The 20,159-nt window shown below is 39.7% G+C and overlaps 1 protein-coding gene across 3 annotated transcripts; it reads left to right on the top strand.

Annotated features, from left to right (window-relative positions):
* Window positions 1-252: 252 nt before the first annotated feature.
* LOC308282851 (ubiquitin-protein ligase E3A-like) lies at window positions 253-19,923 on the top strand. 3 transcript variants are annotated; one of them, XM_080723237.1, is made up of 12 exons: window positions 253-495; window positions 2,860-2,906; window positions 3,752-4,056; window positions 4,142-5,082; window positions 6,365-6,577; window positions 7,104-7,248; window positions 7,342-7,547; window positions 10,319-10,483; window positions 14,793-14,948; window positions 15,047-15,120; window positions 15,257-15,400; window positions 18,799-19,923. In XM_080723237.1, coding segments are annotated over exons 2-12 (2,472 nt in total). In that variant the 5' UTR covers window positions 253-495; window positions 2,860-2,904; the 3' UTR covers window positions 18,920-19,923. The 3 variants fall into 3 exon arrangements, with proteins under 3 accessions (XP_080579363.1, XP_080579365.1, XP_080579364.1); XM_080723239.1 differs by lacking the exon at window positions 18,799-19,923 and adding an exon at window positions 16,120-16,190 and having other exon boundaries at window positions 15,257-15,428; XM_080723238.1 differs by lacking the exon at window positions 253-495 and adding an exon at window positions 873-912 and having other exon boundaries at window positions 2,862-2,906.
* The last annotated feature ends 236 nt before the right edge of the window (window positions 19,924-20,159 follow it).

A 20,159-nucleotide genomic window follows, 5' to 3' on the forward strand; every position in this document is an offset into this window, starting at 1 on the left:
ACAAATGGGTCCCGACCCACTGCTTGGGAACCAGTTGCTTAGAGACACTAGTTTCCCTGACAACCAACCAACTAGCCAATCGCAGCGCAGTGACTGTCTCCTCTGGGCTATGGGATCTAACACCTAAGCCAATCGCAGCCGGCGTGACTGTACCTCCGGGGCTATGGGATCGCAGGCTCTTCCTTCTTGAACTTGTGATTTATTTTTATTTTTTTTACAACCTCGCGGCGCGCGGCATGCTGGGATAGATGACACAGTCAGTGTTGTTGACAAAATGGTAGAGGAAATTATTTGACTCACTTATCAACCAAATCTGTCTGATCACTAGGCTATTACAATCCATAACGTCTGTAGAGTGTATAGAAACATATTATTTTAGACTCCGGACGTAGAAAGTAATCCAAAACTAATATATCCATAGCAGCAACAGCTGTAAGAAGAAGTGATTTTTTTTGCACAGTCACATAAGGACAACAACCCCAGTTGAAATCACAGGTCAGTCTGAACTGATTGATTGATTATACACTCAGTTAAACAATGCCCATCCAATTTGCCTATGTATCGCATGGTTGTTTTAGCATATTTTGAATGCTGAAAGCTGGAATCTAAAGATTTAGTGATTCGTTTTCTGCTCGCTCACTTTGGTCCCCGCGGGGGTCTCAGCTAGCTGTCAGTCTGGTTGCAACACCACGTTCTCCCTAGGGCTGTCACGATTATGATATTTTACATGACGATTAATTGTCACTAAAATAATTGCGATTAACGATTTAATTGTGTTTTTTGTCGTTGACAATTACATTTCTGTTTGGCTTTTAGGCTTTGAAGTTGCACATTGATTGATTGATTGATTGATTGATTGATTGATTGATTGATTGATTGAAGACTTTATTAGAAGTTTGCATATAGGAAAAGGTACAGTTTCATGACGGTACAGTTCACTGGTACAAGGTCTACTAAAAGGAGATCCTAGAAAAGACTAAGCTTATTTCCACAGGATGGCAGATATGACACATAACCTAAATATACAAAGACATTACTGACATATTTGACAACTTTATGCTTAAAAAAGTACAGTGGAAATAGCATATCTACAAGCTCACAACACGTCGTAGATCTGCTATTTCCACAATTTTAATTTAAACACACATGTTGTCAGTGGTGGGGGAAAAAAGTGCTCACATTTCTTACTTAGGTAAAAGTATCAATACTGCAATGTAGAAATATGTCTGTTACAAGTAAAAGTCCGGAATTAAAAATGTAATGAGTTGCCAAAAGTAAAAAAAATGTTAATGTAACAAATGTACTCATTGTGCAGAATGTCCCATTTCAATTTTTCAAATGTATACAAATCTTTCGAAAATAGCAGATCTACAAGCTCACAATGTGTCGCCTCACTACGCATCGTAAGCTGGTAGATCTGCTATTTTCAAATGGCCGGCTTGAAGTGGTTAATGTATGTTAATAATAATCACAAAGTAACTAGTAACTAAAGTTTTTAAATCATTGTAGTGAAGTAAAAAGTAAAAGATGTGCCACTGAGATGTAGTGGAGTAGAAGTAAAGGTATTGGAAATACTCAAGTAAAGTATATTACCTCAAAGTTGTACAAGTACAGTATTTGAGTAAATGTTCTTAGTTACTCTATTGCTTCATTGCAACAACATTTAAACATAGTACATTCTGTTCTATTGGTTCATAGCATAGTAACAACATTTAAACATAGTAGGCTACATTCTGTTCTATTGGTTCATAGCATAGTAACAACATTTAAAACGTAGTACCCAGGGCAGGAATTTCATGGAGGCCATGAAGGCCATGGCCCCTGTTGCCCCTCAGTTTGGCCTTGTGCCCCTCAAACCAATGGCATGACCTGAGGCCACAGTGGCCTTAATGCCCCAGCTGACTGTACCACTTTCTCCTATCTCTCTTTCTTGTCATGTGTCTTTTGTTGAGATTCTGAAATCTTAACTCCCCTGAGTCCCCATCTTTAAATCAATCCAGTGACTTTGATTGGTGCAGGGCTGAGCATGCACCTGTAAATACCATCATTTATCTATTTCACTGCAGATTAAGTTATCATCCCTAACCCTTAAATTCAATTAATTATTTCAATGGACTAAAATCTTGTTTCATTCGATGGCCTTCCTGACCTGGCATAGTGGCATTCTGCCTTTGTGCCCTCAAAAGATGAACAACACCAAAGGCCAAGTGGCCCTTCCCCTAAAATGACGAAATTCCAGGCCTGGTAGTACCTGTTCTATTGAATTATAACATTTAAACAGTACATGTTCTATTGATTAATTGTAACAACTTTTTTGTAACAGCAAGTTTTGAATGACAAATAAACTACCTGTACTGTAGTAATTTAATTTAAAAATACACGATGAATAATCATTGTTATTATATTAATGATTTATGCCCATATAGTCATCTCCATATTTGGGAAAGTATGGCCACATTTTGTCCAACTTAAACAACCAACCAGCTGAACCAGGTCTGTGGACTTTTTTGGTCAATGTTGATCCCATGCCAAAGCGCCAGTAGTCTGCAGTCACCCAGGCGGATGCGTGCACGCGCCCATGTGGGCGTTTTGCTAGTTAATATAATGAAAGCCACTCCGAAAAAGAAAGCTTTGACAAAAAACAGACCATGTGATGGGATTTGAACCCTGATGTTTCTAAGTAGGCTGCATGATAAGGAGACTGAAGCCCGGTGTGGAACCAATGTGAAATTATCATTTTTATTTTTCTACATGAAGGACCAAGCCTTGACTGGCAATTTGCATCATCATATATAATGTTGGACTCACCATTTAGATTCATTATATGCTAGTGTAAGTGACATTTTGCTTTGCTTTCAGAGGACTGTAAAGTGGCCTACGACACGGAAATCTGAACCAAGCCGAATGTAAGTTCATACGATTTGGACTGCACAAGCATGCAGCCAGTTATCCTTGTCTTCACCTTTGCACCCCCTGAGTAGAGATGGGACGTTCGCGAACGAATCGAGTCTTTTGAACGGCTCTTTGAAATTAACGATTGGATCCGGTTCGCAGTAGGGAGCCGTTCCTTTCTAATGAACAGTGGTGGGGAAAAAAACATATCAATAGCCTACTGCAATCAATGTGGAAATACTCTGCCACAAGTAAAAGTTTGGAATGAGTAAAAATACAAACTTATTGGTATCAAAATCTAATTAAAGTAGTCTACAAAGTACCAATAGTATAGTAGTCATTATGCAGAATGTCCTGTTTCACAGGTTTTCCAATGAATACAATTTAGAAAAATCATTAGATAGCAGATCTACTTGCGACGCATTGTGAGCTTGTAGATCGGCTATTTTCAAATGGCAGGTATGTAACCTATGTGTGTCAGAAATAAAAGTATATAGGGTTGAAGTTATTTGTAATTATAATCAAAATCTACAAAGTAACTATAGTAACTCAAATGAGCCAGTCTTTTGAACGGCTCTTTGAAAGGAACGGATCCGGCTCACTTCAAAGAGCCATAAATCCCATCTCTACCCCCCGAGGCACATGTTCTGTCTTGGAACATTCATTCACACTTTTCCTCGAGTGAAAGCTTAGTACAGAACATCCTAAATGTCAGACCATAGTACAATTGCATTTGTCTTATTGTTGTATTCTCTAATGTAACATGCCTTTGGTGAGCTCGTGTTTGCATTGCACAATATATGATTGTGTGCTTTTGTCTTGGTAATCAGAGAATCCTGTTCTTAAAATCCTTGTGCAGGAAGAGAGCGGCTGCAAAGCATCTAATCGAGCGCTACTTTCGGCAGTTAACAGACGGCTGTGGAAATGTCGAGTGCACGAATGAGTTTTGCGCATCATGCAGCAATTTTCAACCCGTGGATAAAAATGCGGCAGCTGTCAGAGCGCTTGAGCTTTATAAGATTGACGCAAAACTCTGTGATCCCAACTCTTCCAAGAGTGAACCTGATGATGCCCACCCTGACAGCAGTGCCAACGAAGTCGCCGCTAACCTAAGCAGTGAGATGAACGACAAGGATCTCTTTCCCAACAGAGAGGACTTTGCAGGTAAACAAGGATTTCACTCCAAATTGTTTGGACACATATGTAAAACCTGTTTTTGGTTCATCATTTCAATTCTCTTCTTGTGCAGATGTTCATTATCTGACAGAGAACAACTTAAGCCTCATCGAGAGTTTCTGCGAAGGGGAAGGAAACCACGCCACTCTCGTACGTGTTATTGGCAGGGTCTTCTCCAACGCGGACGCCCTGACAAAGAGCTTTAGGAAGGCTGAGCACCCCCCAACGGAAGGCCTCGAGGAGGAGAGCGCTGGCGCCTCCTCTGCCGCGGACGAGGACGGAGCCGCACGAAGGCTCGGCCCCGACGAAGTGTCGGTAGACCTCGAGGCGGTGAGGAGGATGTACGACAAGCTCCTGGCCAACGATCAGCTAGAGGCAGCCCTGGTCAATGCGCTGGTTTACCTCTCCCGAAACCTGGAGCTGGACCTGGACTACCTCGACGCGTACGAGGCGAACCCCCACTACATCAACATCTTTGTCATCATGATGGAGAACGTCAACCTCCACAGCCCCGAGTACCTGGAGATGGCCATGCCGCTCTTCTGCAAGGCCATGTGCAAGCTGCCGGTGGCGGCGCTCGCCAAGCTGTCGCGCCTGTGGTCTCGGTACGGCGCCGAGCGGCTCCGTCACCTGATGGAGACCTTCCAGCAGCTCATCACATTCACGGTCGTCAGCAACGACTACGACAGTGACAATCTGGTCAACGACGACGAGACCGTGGTGGCCGCCACCAAGTGCTTGAAGCTGGTCTACTACGCCAGCATCCTGGGAGGAGAGCTGGACGTGGAGCACAACGAGGAGGAAGACGAGGACCAGGAGAACGAGGAGCTGACGCTACAGGAGCTGCTGGGGGAGGAGAGGATCTACAGGAGGGGCCCGCTGGTCGACTACCTGGAGAAGGAGCTGGGCGTCCGCAGCGTGGACAGCAGGAGGCCCCTCGTCCCCTTCCAGGACTTTGTCAACGAGCCGGTCAACGAGGTGGTGGAGATGGACAAGGACTTCACCTTCTTCAAGGTAGGGGTGGTGCGATATGGTTAGGGCTGTCTCAATTATTACTTAATCGTCTAATCGCAATTATTTGACATAATCGCAATTATTTTGTGATAATCGTCATAATCGTTTACAAGTTGAAAAATGTTTATATATGTTCAAACATTTAAAAAATAGTGGAAATAGCAGATCTACAAGCTCACAATGCGTCGCGATGCGACGCGTTGTAAGCTTGTAGATCGTCATGTAAAATGTCATAATCGTGAAGCCCTAGATATGGTGATGAATATCGTTGAGACGATACAATGTCCCCACGATATGCCTTTTCAGAGATATCGTATATATCGTGGTACAATGAGGGCGCCTTATAGAAAATCCTGTTGAATTGTTAATTCAGAGATTCATTGCAGATTTCATTTAAACCTGCATTTTGGTCTAAATCAGTAGTTCTCAAACTTTAAAATGTCAAGGTCTCCTCTTAACTCTGACAGTTTACAAATGAAACCAAATGGACCTGTAAGAGTCCATTTGGTTTCATTTGTATACTGTCACAGTTACATACTTGTAAGGGTCAAATTTAGACCTCCCAAAAGGAACCCAGAGAATCCCTGGACCCCACTTTCAGGACCACTGGTCTAAATGGTCTGTTACTCCTTTTTCTTTTAGTTTTTGTTACCTTGTACTGTAGGTTGTTGTACTGTTAAGTAACTTGAAAAAGAACCATAAAAAAAAAAAACATAAAAAAGAATCATTGATTGATTGATTGATTGATTGATTGATTGAAGACTTTATTAGAAGAAGTTTGCGTAGGAAAAAGTACAGTTTCATGACAGTACAGTTCACTGGTACAAGGTCTACTAAAAGGAGATCCTAGAAAAGACTAAGCTTATTTCCATAGGAAACCATTTAAGTATCTCATATAACATTGAATGACAGACGGATAGAACACAGTACTATGCAGTAGATATAGTCAGGAAAAAAAGGGGAAAACTATGGGCTATGTTTGTTGCGAACGGCTGCTGCCTGTAGGTGGTTTTTCGAAGGATGCTAGTGATCCACACTCCTTTAAGGCCTTCGGTAAGGCGTTCCACATTTTTGTGGTATAGCAGAAGAACGAGTTTGACCCTTTCTTTGAGGTGACTCTGGGTTGAACGTGATCTGTGGCGCTGCCTCTGGTGTTGTAATTATGGACATCCTAATCCTGGACATCCTAATCCTGGACATATTAAGACTGTGTATCGTGATACAGCTTGGAAAAGATATTGTGACATTGTATTGTTTCCATGTCGCCCACCCCTACTTCAAGGTGGACTCCGAGGCCAAGTTCTCCTTCCAGAGCTGCCCCTTCATCCTCAACGCCATCACCAAGAACCAGGGCCTGTACTACGACAACAGGATCAGGATGTACAGCGAGCGCCGCATCACCGCGCTCTACAGCATGGTCCAGGGCCAGCAGCCCAACCCCTACCTGAAGCTCAAGGTGCGCAGGGATCACATCATCGACGATGCCCTCGTCAGAGTAAGTAACGGTGATAGAAATGCAGTCCGACCAGTATTTCTCACTCAATGATTACTTATTTTCTTTTTAAACAATAATGTATTGGAAAATATATAAATTCACTTTTACAGTCACATTCATACAGTATCCATACAATAATAAAAAGAAAAAACTAAATCTGAGGTGATTACTTCTTAAGGTTAATTCAAACTACGTTGAATGACTACTTTGGTTGTATGACATGGTTGTTTGATGAGGTACAGTAGATCGTTGTTGTCGGGTGGAAACCTTGTATGTCCAAAACCGTTTGTTTTGTATTTATCATTTTAAAAATGATTTAAACCAGTGAAAACAGCAGATCTACAAGCACACAACGCCTTGCACCGCGAGGCGTTGTGTGCTTGTAGATCTGCTGTTTTCACTACTTTTGTGCGACGGTCTTGTATGATGAAGCAGGGCTTTGCTTTGCGAAAAGAATTGAAACTTGGAGATACGAGGTTTCTGCCCGACAATGACGATATAAACAATCCTTTGCTTTGTGTTTCAGTTGGAGATGATCTCCATGGAGAACCCCTCGGACCTGAAGAAACAGCTGTTTGTCGAATTCGAGGGCGAGCAAGGCGTCGACGAGGGAGGCGTTTCAAAGGAGTTCTTCCAGTTGGTTCTACAGGAAATCTTCAATCCGGACATCGGTAGGTGTTTCCGTCGACGCGGCCTGCTTAATGTATGACCACCTCTCATTGTATCATTGTTTTGTTTTTCATGGCATTCCATTTCCTCAACAGGGATGTTCACTTATGACGATGCCACAAAGCTTTTTTGGTTTAATTCGACCTCGCTGGAAATTGAAGCCCAGTACACCCTCATTGGCATAGTCCTGGGACTCGCCATTTACAATAACTGCATCCTGGACGTACATTTCCCTATGGTTGTCTACCGGAAGCTCATGGGCAAGAAGGGAACCTTCGTGGATCTGGCAGATTCTCATCCAGTATAGTAACATAATGATTCTCATCCAGTATAGTAACATAATGATTCTCATCCAGTATAGTAACATAATGATTCTCATCCAGTATAGTAACATAATGATTCTCATCCAGTATAGTAACATAATGATTCTCATCCAGTACAGTAACATAATGATTATCATCCAATATAGTAACATAATGATTCTCATCCAGTATAGTAACATAATGATTCTCATGATCTCATCCAGTATAGTAACATAATGATTCTCATCCAGTATAGTAACATAATGATTCTCATCCAGTATAGTAACATAATGATTCTCATTCTCATCCAGTATAGTAACATAATGATTCTCATCCAGTATAGTAACATAATGATTCTCATTCTCATCCAGTATAGTAACATGATGATTCTCATCCAGTATAGTAACATGATGATTCTCATCCAGTATAGTAACATAATGATTCTCATCCAGTATAGTAACATAATGATTCTCATCCAGTATAGTAACATAATGATTCTCATTCTCATCCAGTATAGTAACATAATGATTCTCATCCAGTATAGTAACATAATGATTCTCATCCAGTATAGTAACATAATGATTCTCATCCAGTATAGTAACATAATGATTCTCATCCAGTATAGTAACATAATGATTCTCATTCTCATCCAGTATAGTAACATAATGATTCCCATCCAGTATAGTAACATAATGATTCTCATCCATTACAGTAACATGATGATTCTCATCCAGTATAGTAACATAATGATTCTCATCCAGTATAGTAACATAATGATTCTCATCCAGTATAGTAACATAATGATTCTCATCCAATATAGTAACATAATGATTCTCATCCAGTACAGTAACATAATGATTCTCATCCAATATAGTAACATAATGATTCTCATCCAGTATAGTAACAATGATTCTCATCCAGTATAGTAACATAATGATTCTCATCCAATATAGTAACATAATGATTCTCATCCAGTACAGTAACATAATGATTCTCATCCAATATAGTAACATAATGATTCTCATCCAATATAGTAACATAATGATTCTCATCCAATATAGTAACATAATGATTCTCATCCAGTATAGTAACATAATGATTCTCATCCAGTACAGTAACATAATGATTCTCATCCAATATAGTAACATAATGATTCTCATCCAATATAGTAACATAATGATTCTCATCCAATATAGTAACATAATGATTCTCATCCAGTATAGTAACATAATGATTCTCATCCAGTATAGTAACAACGATTCTCATCCAGTATAGTAACATAATGATTCTCATCCAGTACAGTAACATAATGATTCTCATCCAATATAGTAACATAATGATTCTCATCCAGTATAGTAACATAATGATTCTCATCCAGTATAGTAACATAATGATTCTCATCCAATATAGTAACATAATGATTCTCATCCAGTACAGTAACATAATGATTCTCATCCAATATAGTAACATAATGATTCTCATCCAATATAGTAACATAATGATTCTCATCCAATATAGTAACATAATGATTCTCATCCAATATAGTAACATAATGATTCTCATCCAGTATAGTAACATAATGATTCTCATCCAGTACAGTAACATAATGATTCTCATCCAATATAGTAACATAATGATTCTCATCCAATATAGTAACATAATGATTCTCATCCAATATAGTAACATAATGATTCTCATCCAGTATAGTAACATAATGATTCTCATCCAGTATAGTAACAACGATTCTCATCCAGTATAGTAACATGATGATTCTCATCCAGTATAGTAACATAACGATTCTCATCCAGTATAGTAACATAATGATTCTCATCCAGTATAGTAACATAATGATTCTCATCCAGTATAGTAACATAATGATTCTCATCCAGTATAGTAACATAATGATTCTCATCCAGTATAGTAACTAGGGATGCACCGATATGGAAATTCTTGGCCGATACCGATGTTTAAAATAACAATTTAGCCGATAGCCGATACTGGTACTGATATTTGTTTATTTAGTTTTTGGTGTATCATTTCCCCTTTTGGGCCAGGGAAACACATAAGTGAACATTATAAGAAATAACTGTTCAGAATATTTACTCTCTTAGGCTGCAAATAACCAAAACACCAACATAGCCAGCACAAAATGTATGCTTATCAACAGCAGATAAATATCGGCTACTGCCATCGGTTAATGTCAGCTTTATTAGCCAACGGCAAACATCGGCGATACCGATGTGTGGCCGATATATCGGTGCATCCCTAATAGTAACATAATGATTCTCATCCAGTACAGTAACATAATGATTCACAGTGAAAGTCACATTGTCATTCCTGTGTTCCGGAATGCATTCTAAATATAACTAACAATAACTGTATGACTATGCTAGGTTTGTGGTATCATCTTGTCAAGGCAGCAAAATCAAAATTTTCACAGATATACAAATGTGGCAGGGAAGACATGACTTCTATCTGTCACTATATCACACCAATAGTCAGATTAACCAAATGAGCTCTTGCAGTACATGCGAAGGTTACAAGGTTGGTGATGTCTCCATGTTTTAGTAAGCATTTTGCAAAATGTTGTCGGTTCTACTTAACCACTTAAGCTTTATTTCACAAATAGCTAAAATAGCTGCATACTGTAACCTCTCAGATTTGATGACTAGTGATCACACGATAACATTTGGCCAAATCTATCACTTTTAGAAGTTTTTTTAAAGAAGGCGGCCAGGAGCCTTTCAAGCCTCTTTGTTTCCTATTGCAGGTTCTCTACCAGAGTCTGAAGGGGTTGCTGGAGTATGACGGCAACGTTGAGGAGGACATGATGCTCACCTTCCAAATATCACAGATGGACCTGTTTGGAAATCCAGTCACATATGACTTGAAAGAAGAGGGAGATGCGCTGCCAGTTACTAAGGAGAATAGACAGGTGAAGGCAGTACTGAACTCATTGTCATGTTTCCAGTAGGACAACTCTCTCGGTACAGCGAGTGGCGGGTGGGTAGATGACCTGACATAAGCCATGGGCCATATTTAGAAACCGCGTTGCATACCTTTACCCAAGGTCTCACGTCCACCAACACTACATATTAGATTGTAGCTTGTCTGTAATTTAATGATAAATGTGTGTTTCAATAGATCTCAGTAGGATTTCAGCTGTACAATGGTTCTCAAACCAGGGGTCTTTGATGGGGTTTTTTATTTAACCTTAAAAACACATTGAGACATAATCTCTTTTACGAGTGTGACCTGGCCAAGAGGCAGAAATAAAAAATTACACGATCCTTGCTTTACATACAAGACATCAACAACAAAAATAGAACATCCATGATACACAAACAGCTACCTAAGAACAACTCCAAAAATACAAAATGTACACTAAATAAAAAACTAGTTTACATTTCTCAGGTAGCAATACACGCACAGTGTGCACAATGTACCCAATAAGGAAGAGATCTACAGAGCAATTATTACAGGTCTGAACAAGTGCAAGTGTTTGTAGATCTGTCTAGAGTGATTCTCTTAAAACTTCTCAAAGGAATTAACAAAGCCAATTTGAGTCTGGACTGAAGGTCATTCCATGACCAGGGGCCAAAAAAAGAGAGGCTTTTTTTTGCCTACCTCAGATGTAAATGCAGGTACTACACAGCGTAACCAGGCATTTGATCTGAGATTTAGATTTAGATTATATTACATTGTTATCTTTATACCTACATTACATAGACGGTAAAGTACTTCTGGATCAAAGAACATATCAGATAAGAGTCATGTGATATTAAAGTGGTTTAGAATCACTGCTCTAGAGTACTGGGGTACTGCCTTGAAGGAAAGGAAACACACTGAGATAAGCGTAATAGCCTGAAATGTTTTATTTTGTCCTCGTGTTATCTGGAGTCACTTCAGTACAACGTCACCAACTCTCCAGTAGCTGGGGAGAGGCACGCTACACGACTAAGTGACCCTATACAACCTTAGACATGGGCTGATAGGGCTATGTTGTGCACTTGCTCATGTGGCCGGGAACATTTTATCAGCGAGACATTCTGCACTGAAATGCTTCCAGTGATGTTGATGGGTCACAACCTTCCCAAAGCTCACACATGCAAATGCAATGGCTGTGTGACAGAATATTTGACAGTTGGGCCATTTGAACTTGCTTAACCCTCTAAGGCCCACTGTTGTAATATTACAACATTTGTATTTTATCCAAAAAAAGGTTTAAATCATTTTATTTTAGCTCCCCCTACCACCTAAACATCACCATTGGATTCTATTGTTTAGTATTACAATGCCATTGGCCACAATATTTGCATATAAATACCCCCCACAGGAGCTGACATTCACACTCGCCACACCCGCTGACATTCCAGAGTTTTGACGAACAACATCTCACTTTTTCATGGAAGCTATTCCTCACAAAAACATAAGTAAAATGGCTGTACTATTTTTTTGGTGATTTTTTTTTTTGGTGATCATTAGAATGTCTAGAACATGTACATATGTTATTATTGTGACAAATATCTCCCATATGTAAATTAGAGCATGATTTATGATTTATGATTTATGGCTATAAAACCTTACAAAAACTTTTTTTTGAAAAAAACATTACATTTTCCTCTTATTAGGACTCCTACAACACCATCTGATTTTTTTCAATTTTTTATTTCAAGTATTTCTATATTTGGGCCTTAGAGGGTTAAAGGACAACTTTGTTTTTTTACAACAAGGGTTCATATTTTAGATTGCAATTAGAGAAAAGAAAAAGTGAGTGTTAAAATGTTTTCATTTGCTTCGTTCTATTGTTTTATCGCGTTTACCGTGCTAAAATGCGGGGCATGCGTACGCTTGGGGGCATGCGTACAAGTGGCTAAATATGTATTTTTAGACACAATAAGCCATTAGTTTCTTTATTGCTATTTACAGTAACACTTCTAACCATGAAAGGTTGCGTTGTATCTTGGGAATGGGCTTATTCTGTGTAAAATGACATATTTAGCCACTTGTACACATGCCCCCAACCACTGAAATAAGAATCTCTAAAAAAAAACAATAGAAAGAAGTAAATGAAATAATTTTAACACATCTTTTATATTCTTTAATTACAATCTAAAATATGAACCCTTGTTGTAAAAAACTAAAGTTGGCCTTTAAAGGAACATGGCATACTTTTCATGCCATCATGCCTATCGCTTATGATAGCTTCATTGTAGGGATTCAACACAGCTAGACAAGGCTTTACAGTTGCGTCTATTGGGGCCACGGAACACAAGCCTCAGAAACTGGAATACCCTTCAAGACAACTTTGTCACAATTCTTATGCCCAGGTTTAAACATGTTAGAAATGGTCAGAATCTATAACACACAGTCTGCTGTCTGTCTCTTAGATCATACATGTGATTTTATTTTTCCTTGTTTTATGATGTAAATGCTGCCAAACAACACAACAAATACCACTGCTGTTCACCCAACGGTTACTGTACTGTGCCCACGACCTCTTGATGAGAGGCGTTACATAACATAAGTGCATGTAATGGAATATATTGACCCAGTGACTGTTCAGCACTTCAGAACTATTATGCAGCACCTGTAGGCAGGGTTCCCACGGTCATGAAATTCCTGGAAATATTTTGAAATTAGAAAAATATTTTTCCAGTCTTCATGGGTTCAATTTGTAGTCCTACAGCGGCCATATTGAGGACCAACACAGGTGTTCTGATTGATGTAGAACATTAATTCTATGCCAATCAGACAAGTGAAACACCTGTATTGGTCCTCAACACGGCCTATACTGTAGGACTACAAATTGAACCCATGAATTGGAAAAGTTTTGGAATTGATCAAGGGTCCTGGAAGGTCCTGGAAAGAATAGCTATGCATTGTCTTTGGTTATTGATTTTGTTAATACCTCTGAAATGACTAAATTAAACATTGGCCAAATTGTCAAATATTAGAGGCAGAAATTGTGAAAATAGCAGATCTACATGCTCACAACGCCTCGCAACGCGAGGCGTTGTGAGCATGTAGATCGGCTATTTTCACAATAAAACCGTGTTATACAACATTCCTCTACTCTTAGTGCTCGTCAGGGTGCCGGGTTCCCCAGTTCACATATGATTATTTTGGGGGTCACAGCCTGAAAAGGTTGAGAACCACTGGCATACACTACCTGTCTTTGGGCATTGCACATAGGCGTAAGCGACTCGTTATTGAGCTGAATTATTGTTATATAGTCCTGTTAAATATTCTGGAAAAGTTTTGTAAATGAATTGGTAAAGATGTGTGGGAACCCTGTGTAGGGATGAACCAACATTGATCTGCTGCAGGCACTCGTCTCAGCTGGTTTCTCACTGGTACCACACTCATGTGGTTGTTGTTGTTGTTCATGAAGTCCATGAAATACTGTATATAGCACAGTATTCCTCGGTCAAGGTTGCCCGTTGTCCCTGACCTCTTCAGGAGGTCCCACTGTGACTGTGTGAAAACACTGCTCTACTATTATGTCTAAAGCAGTGCTTCTCAACCTGTAGGTTGAGAACACTATTATCCCCAAATTATTTTGGGGGTCCCCAGATGATTAACTTCTCAACAGTAAACAAACCAACATAAAGTTTAAGTGTACAGAGGGTATATGCACATTTCTAAAGGACTTTTTAACACCTCTAAAATGACAAATTGTCAAATATTAGAGGCAAGAAAATAAAAGGTCCCCAGTTAAAATTATGATTATTTTGGGGGTCGTGTCCTAAAAAAGGTTGAGAACCACTAGTCTAAAGCAGTGGTTCTTAAAGTGGGGTCCAGACCCCAGGCGATTTACTTAATGTGCAACATTATTTTCTCACTCAACAGTAAACAAACCAACATAAAGTTTAAGTGTATAGACTATAGAGGGTATCTACACATTCCTAAAGTGACAATTTATGGACTTTTTAATACCTCTAAAATGACAAATGACACATTGCCCAAATTGTCAAATATTAGAGGCAGAACTGTGAAAATAGACAATCTACATTGTGAGCATGTAGATCTGCTATTTTCACAATAGAACCGTGTTATACAAAATGTAATGCCTCTTAGTGCTCGTCAGGGTGGGGTTAAAACATGATTATTTTGGGGGTCGCGGCCTGAAAAGGTTGAGAACCACTGCCATACAGCATGGTTCAGGGCTGTGACATGAAGACGTTTGAGAACCACTAAGCTCTAAAGTGGTGTTTTCTTTTCTTTGCCTCTGTCTCTCTCAGGAGTTTGTGGACCTGTATGCAGAGTACGTTCTGAACAAGAGCGTGGAGAGGCAATTCAGGGCCTTCAAAAAGGGTTTCCTCATGGTCACAAACGAGTCTCCGCTGAAGTACTTGTTTAGACCCGAGGAAGTTGAGCTGCTTATCTGCGGAAGCAGGGTAAGAAAACACTTAGGGATGAATGTATTGTGTCATGTTTTTCTGCAGCTGCTATTTGTCTCACTGTGTAATCGAAAATGTATTCCCTTTCCCCCCAGAATCTGGACTTTCACGCACTTCAAAAAACAACAGAGTATGACGGCGGTTATAACAAAGACTGTCAAGTTATCAAGTAAATTAGTTTCATCTTCCTTTTGTGTCTTTACTCATTGCAAAGGGCACCGATCCATCTAAATATGTGTATTATCACAGTACTAACAGAATACCGACGTTGATTCTCATTGTTGTCCTTTATTGTCTGCACGCAGGGATTTCTGGGAGACGATTCATTCTTTTGGAGAGGAGCAGAAGAGATTGTTCCTTCAGTTCACCACTGGCACAGACAGAGCACCCGTGGGTGGCCTGGGCAAGTTAAAAATGATCATCGCCAAGAACGGCTCAGACACAGACAGGTATGATTACATAAACGGCATTTAACTTGTTGAGTGCCGATCCCGAACTAGTTCGGCTTTATTTCAATCCAATACAATTTTTTTTTTATTAATTGACTTACCCTGAGCTGCTTGTAGAGCCGTGGGTGGTCCTGGCTCGTCCTACGCTAGCCAGCTAGCCATTTTACATGGTCCGACGATATATTCCATTAAAAATGGTTTAAAATACATTTTTGAGACCCCCAATGTTCACCGAATGTTCAGCGCCGCTTCCGGAACGTAGTCCAGTGTGCCGATCCCGAATTAGTTCGGCTTTTTTAATGAAATGAATAAAATGATCCGAGGCCTTCTGAAGCCTGAGCCTTAATTTAAAATCCAGTGGTCCAAATCCTGGGGAAGCCATGCCGGCCGTGAGCCGCGAACGTAGCCGCGAATCGCCGCCGAATCCAATGAAACACCACATCTTTGAAGGGCCATATCTCTGGATTGTGTTTTTAGGGATGTGGCGCGAGGTTTATTTACGGCGAAATCGCCGAAAAATGATCTTTAAAATGACAAAATGGGAATAGCTATTCTGTTAGCATTATCATCCGGAACCTTTCCATGACGTACACGAACGTGAGCACGCGCAGTCGCGCGTCACTGCAACGTGAGCCCCCGGATGCTAATGCAGTCCCCTATGGGAGAAAGTCTGGCATTCTATGGCGCCATCTAGGGGCTGGCACTGGAAGCGTTAAGAGCAACATGTACAAAAAACATTTGTTGTTTAATAATCGGTTAATCTAGTGCAAGGGTCTTCAACAGGGGTTCCGGGACCCCTAGGGGGTCCTCAGAGTTACTACAGACAGGGGGCCCTCCAAATCTTTTAGTGATAGAAACATTTTTTTCTCCTTTTTTACCACTTGAACCATAGCGTCCATATTCTGAGAACTTTAGCCAAAAATAGCAGATCTACAAGCTCACAACGCCTCGCACTGCGAGGCGTTGTGAGCTTGTAGATCGGCTATTTTTGGCAAAGAGCTTTGGTGTAGAGTGGAAAAAGAGCATACTAAGTACAGAGTAAGAGGTCAAGGTTATTAAGTATTGCGGATTTGCGGTTCAAGTGGTTAAATATCTGAAAACGCAAATTGACATGAATCCAAAATACACTGATGATTGTGCTGTCAAACTATGAAACTATTTGGAATCTATACGGTTGTGGGGGTCCCTGCTTCATCTCAACTAAGGGGTCCTTGGCCTGAAAACATTGAAGACCCCTGATCTAGTGATTATTGTTTCAATGCATTGATTAATCTGCGATGAATCTTTTTCGTCGTATCAAGCGGCACCGCTTGCCTACACGGCAGCGCTCTGTGAATGTGTCTATTGCACTGGTTCCCAAACTGTGGACCCGGACCCATTTATGGGTCGTGGACCGATTTTCACGGGTCACGACTCAAGTAAAAAAAATCCCATTTTCTTTTCCTACATTTCAAAAAAGATAATACATTTCAAAAGATAGTTTTCTATAGAATTATTTAAATAATTCATTATTGTATACATTTTAAAACAAACACATCTAAGAAATACCATGAATACAAATAAATAATAAGTAGTAAAAATAGCTCGGCTGTTTCCACTAGTTTGGGTCCCAGGCAAACGTCTATTTTCCCTTTTGGGTCTTGAGCTAAAAAGTTTGGGAACCACTGGTCTACTCTATAGCATATCAAACACACTCACAATGCTTTGGGAAGCGACACGTTTTGAGCTTGTAGATCTCATAATCTCTCAATATTTTTTAATAGGGCTTAAGGGTTAAATTCGTTTATCTCCTGACCAGATCTACTGCATAGTACTGTGTTCTATCTGTCTGTCATTCAATGTTATATGAGATACTTCAATGGTTTCCTGTGTAAATAAGCCAAGTGCTTTCCTAGGATCTCCTTTTAGTTGACTGTACCGTCATGAAACTGTACTTTTTTCTATGCAAACTTCTAATAAAGTTTTCAATCAATCAATCAGAACATGTTTTACATTTAGGTGATGAAGTACAGTACAACATTACGATAATGTCATTTGGTTATAAACATAACTCTGTTTTATTATAACATGGAACAGAGATGAGCATTCACATAATTTGGTGAAGTTGTAAATAGCTCAAAGGCAACTTGAAATTTTTACATAATGCCACAATAAACTGATTTTATGTAGAAATCGATTCACCACTCCGTGGCTGAAAATAACTTTAGTTCTAAAATGGGGGTCAGCAACCCGTGGCTCTAGAGCCGCATGCGGCTCTTTAGCGCCACCCTAGTGGCTCCCTGGAGCTTTTTCAAAGATGTATGAAAATGGAAAAAAGATGGGGGGAAAAAATGTATTTTTTGTTTTAATGTTTTTTTTATCGTCACTGTCAGGCAGAAACCTTGTTATCTCCAAGTTTCACATTTTTATGTTTTTTTTTTTTCACAAAGTAAAGCCCTGTTTCATCATACAAGACTGACGCACAAAAGTAGTGAAAACAGCAGATCTACAAGCACACAACGCCTCGCAGTGCGAGGCGTTGTGTGCTTGTAGATCGGCGTTTTCACAAGTTTAGTTCATTTTTTAAAATGATAAATACAATACGAAGTTTTGGACAAACACGGTTTCCACCCGACAACGACGATATATAAGGCTTTTATAATTTTTTGCGGCTCCAGACAGATTTGTTTTGGGGTTTTTTGGTCCAATATGGCTCTTTCAACATTTTGGGTTGCCGACCCCTGTTCTAAAAGAAAAGGATTCAGGTGCCATTTCAGCTGTTGCTCTCTCAGCGTCTGTGCCACTGTGTTGGATCGGGTCTACTCCTTCATTATTTTATGCTTTAACTATTGAAAAATAGCAGATATACAAGCTCACAGCGCGGCACCGAGTGCCGCGCTGTGAGCTTGTAGATCTGCTATTTTGGAAAAATCGTGAAAATTTGAATTTTGACACGATTCTATAAGTGTCTTTTGAATCCTTATAAGGTTTTTTGAAAAACCTATGTTTCTATGTCAGCAATCTGGCCAGCCATCGTCAAAGAAAAGGTCCTTTTCACTTAAATGGAGCTCAGTTAGTCTGTTCTTGAGAGACTACTATGTCAGTGGTTCTCAAACTTTTTCATGTGAAGGACCCCCAAAATGATATTTATTTGGCCACGGACCCCCATTCAACATATTTAGTTCCAGGGACCACCCAGAAGCAACATTTTAGTTACGTGAGACCTTTGCTTTAAAAATACATATATTAAAAGATTTGCACACATTTTCACGACTTTTTCAAAAATAGCAGATCTACAAGCTCGCAGCGCGGCACCGAGTGCCGCGCTGTGAGCTTGTATATCTGCTATTTTTCACTGGTTAAAGCAGTCAATAATTCTAGGCCTAAATGGGTTTTAATTGACCTTCTCTTTCTTCCAGGTTGCCAACGTCTCACACCTGCTTCAATGCACTGCTGCTCCCGGAATACTCCTCTAAAGAGAAGTTGAGGGAAAGACTTCTCAAAGCTATGACTTACTCCAAAGGATTTGGGATGCTGTGAAGGCGGTTTTTGTTCAGAATTATGCTCTGATTGTGGTTGTGTTACAACCTCAACTAAAAGAAAAGGGAATTTTTACTGTATTACAACAATGCTGCAAATTATCACGTGCCTGACAGCCTCTCACCTCACCTGGAATGTAATTCATCCCCAATAGGTTTTTCCAAAGAGCTCGACTCTGCGAATCATATAGCTGTTTTTGTTTTTCTTTTAAAGTTTGTTGTGGCTTTTTGTGCAGACAGAACGGAGGCTATTAAATCTTGATTTGTGAATTAAAAAACTGTGAAAGTGCACTTACACATTAACGCTTAGTAAATGGTAAAAAAAAAAAAAACATTTTTTTTTTAAATGAAGTTTTGAGTTTTCGCTGTTTTACCAGTTGCCATTGGTGCTCAAATGTTCTAATGACTACTCTTAATAGTCTGGTGCATTTTGGCTATCAGCTCATGGGGGTGGAATCCTGCATATTACTGCCGAGCCACGTCTCCCCCCCCCCCCCCCCCCTCCCCCCCCATCGACTACCTTTTTATTAAAACCATTTGTATTTCAGGGTGAAGACACACCCGGCCAATGCTATCCCTGAGAGTAGTTTTGTATTTGTCTCCTTACTTAGCCTTTTACTTGAATGATTTGTGCTGTTATTTAGTGAGATTTACTAGTGTGACTTTCTTTTCTCCTTTTCTTTTTGTAGTTAGGTGGGTTTTGAAATTTGCTTTATGACCGCTTCACGCGCCATTGAAAAGGGTATATTTATTTCTTTTTTTTTCTTTTTTATTATTATGTTTGAAGTGTAATTGCTGCCGCTAGCCACCTGAAAGTGCAATCCCTTCACAAAATGTGCAATACCTACATAATTCAAAGAATGACAAGTGTTCTTTATTATTGTATTTGCTCAAATATTATCTCAGGTGAAAAAAAATAATAATAATAATGAATGTGCTAAAAAAAAATGGTTAAACTCTTGTGTCAACGGACTTATGAATATAAATAAAAAATAATTTACTACACTTTGATGTACGGTGTGTGGACTGAAACCCACGTTTCAGTCGTACAGATAAAAGGTTTTGCTCTCCATATGCATTTTTCTCATTTCTTAATCTAGAATTAGCCGGCTCATCATCACTAACATCAGTCTTTAATGATGTAATCAGGGACGTGCTGTCCATTGGGAAAAGCGGGACAACTCCCGAACGGCCGGTTCATTCCCGGCCGGTCCAGGCCGGCCATTAGGAAAAAAATTAAA

This window comes from Nannobrachium achirus (assembly GCF_963921795.1).
Source record: "Nannobrachium achirus genome assembly, chromosome: 1".
Taxonomy (NCBI): domain Eukaryota; kingdom Metazoa; phylum Chordata; class Actinopteri; order Myctophiformes; family Myctophidae; genus Nannobrachium; species Nannobrachium achirus.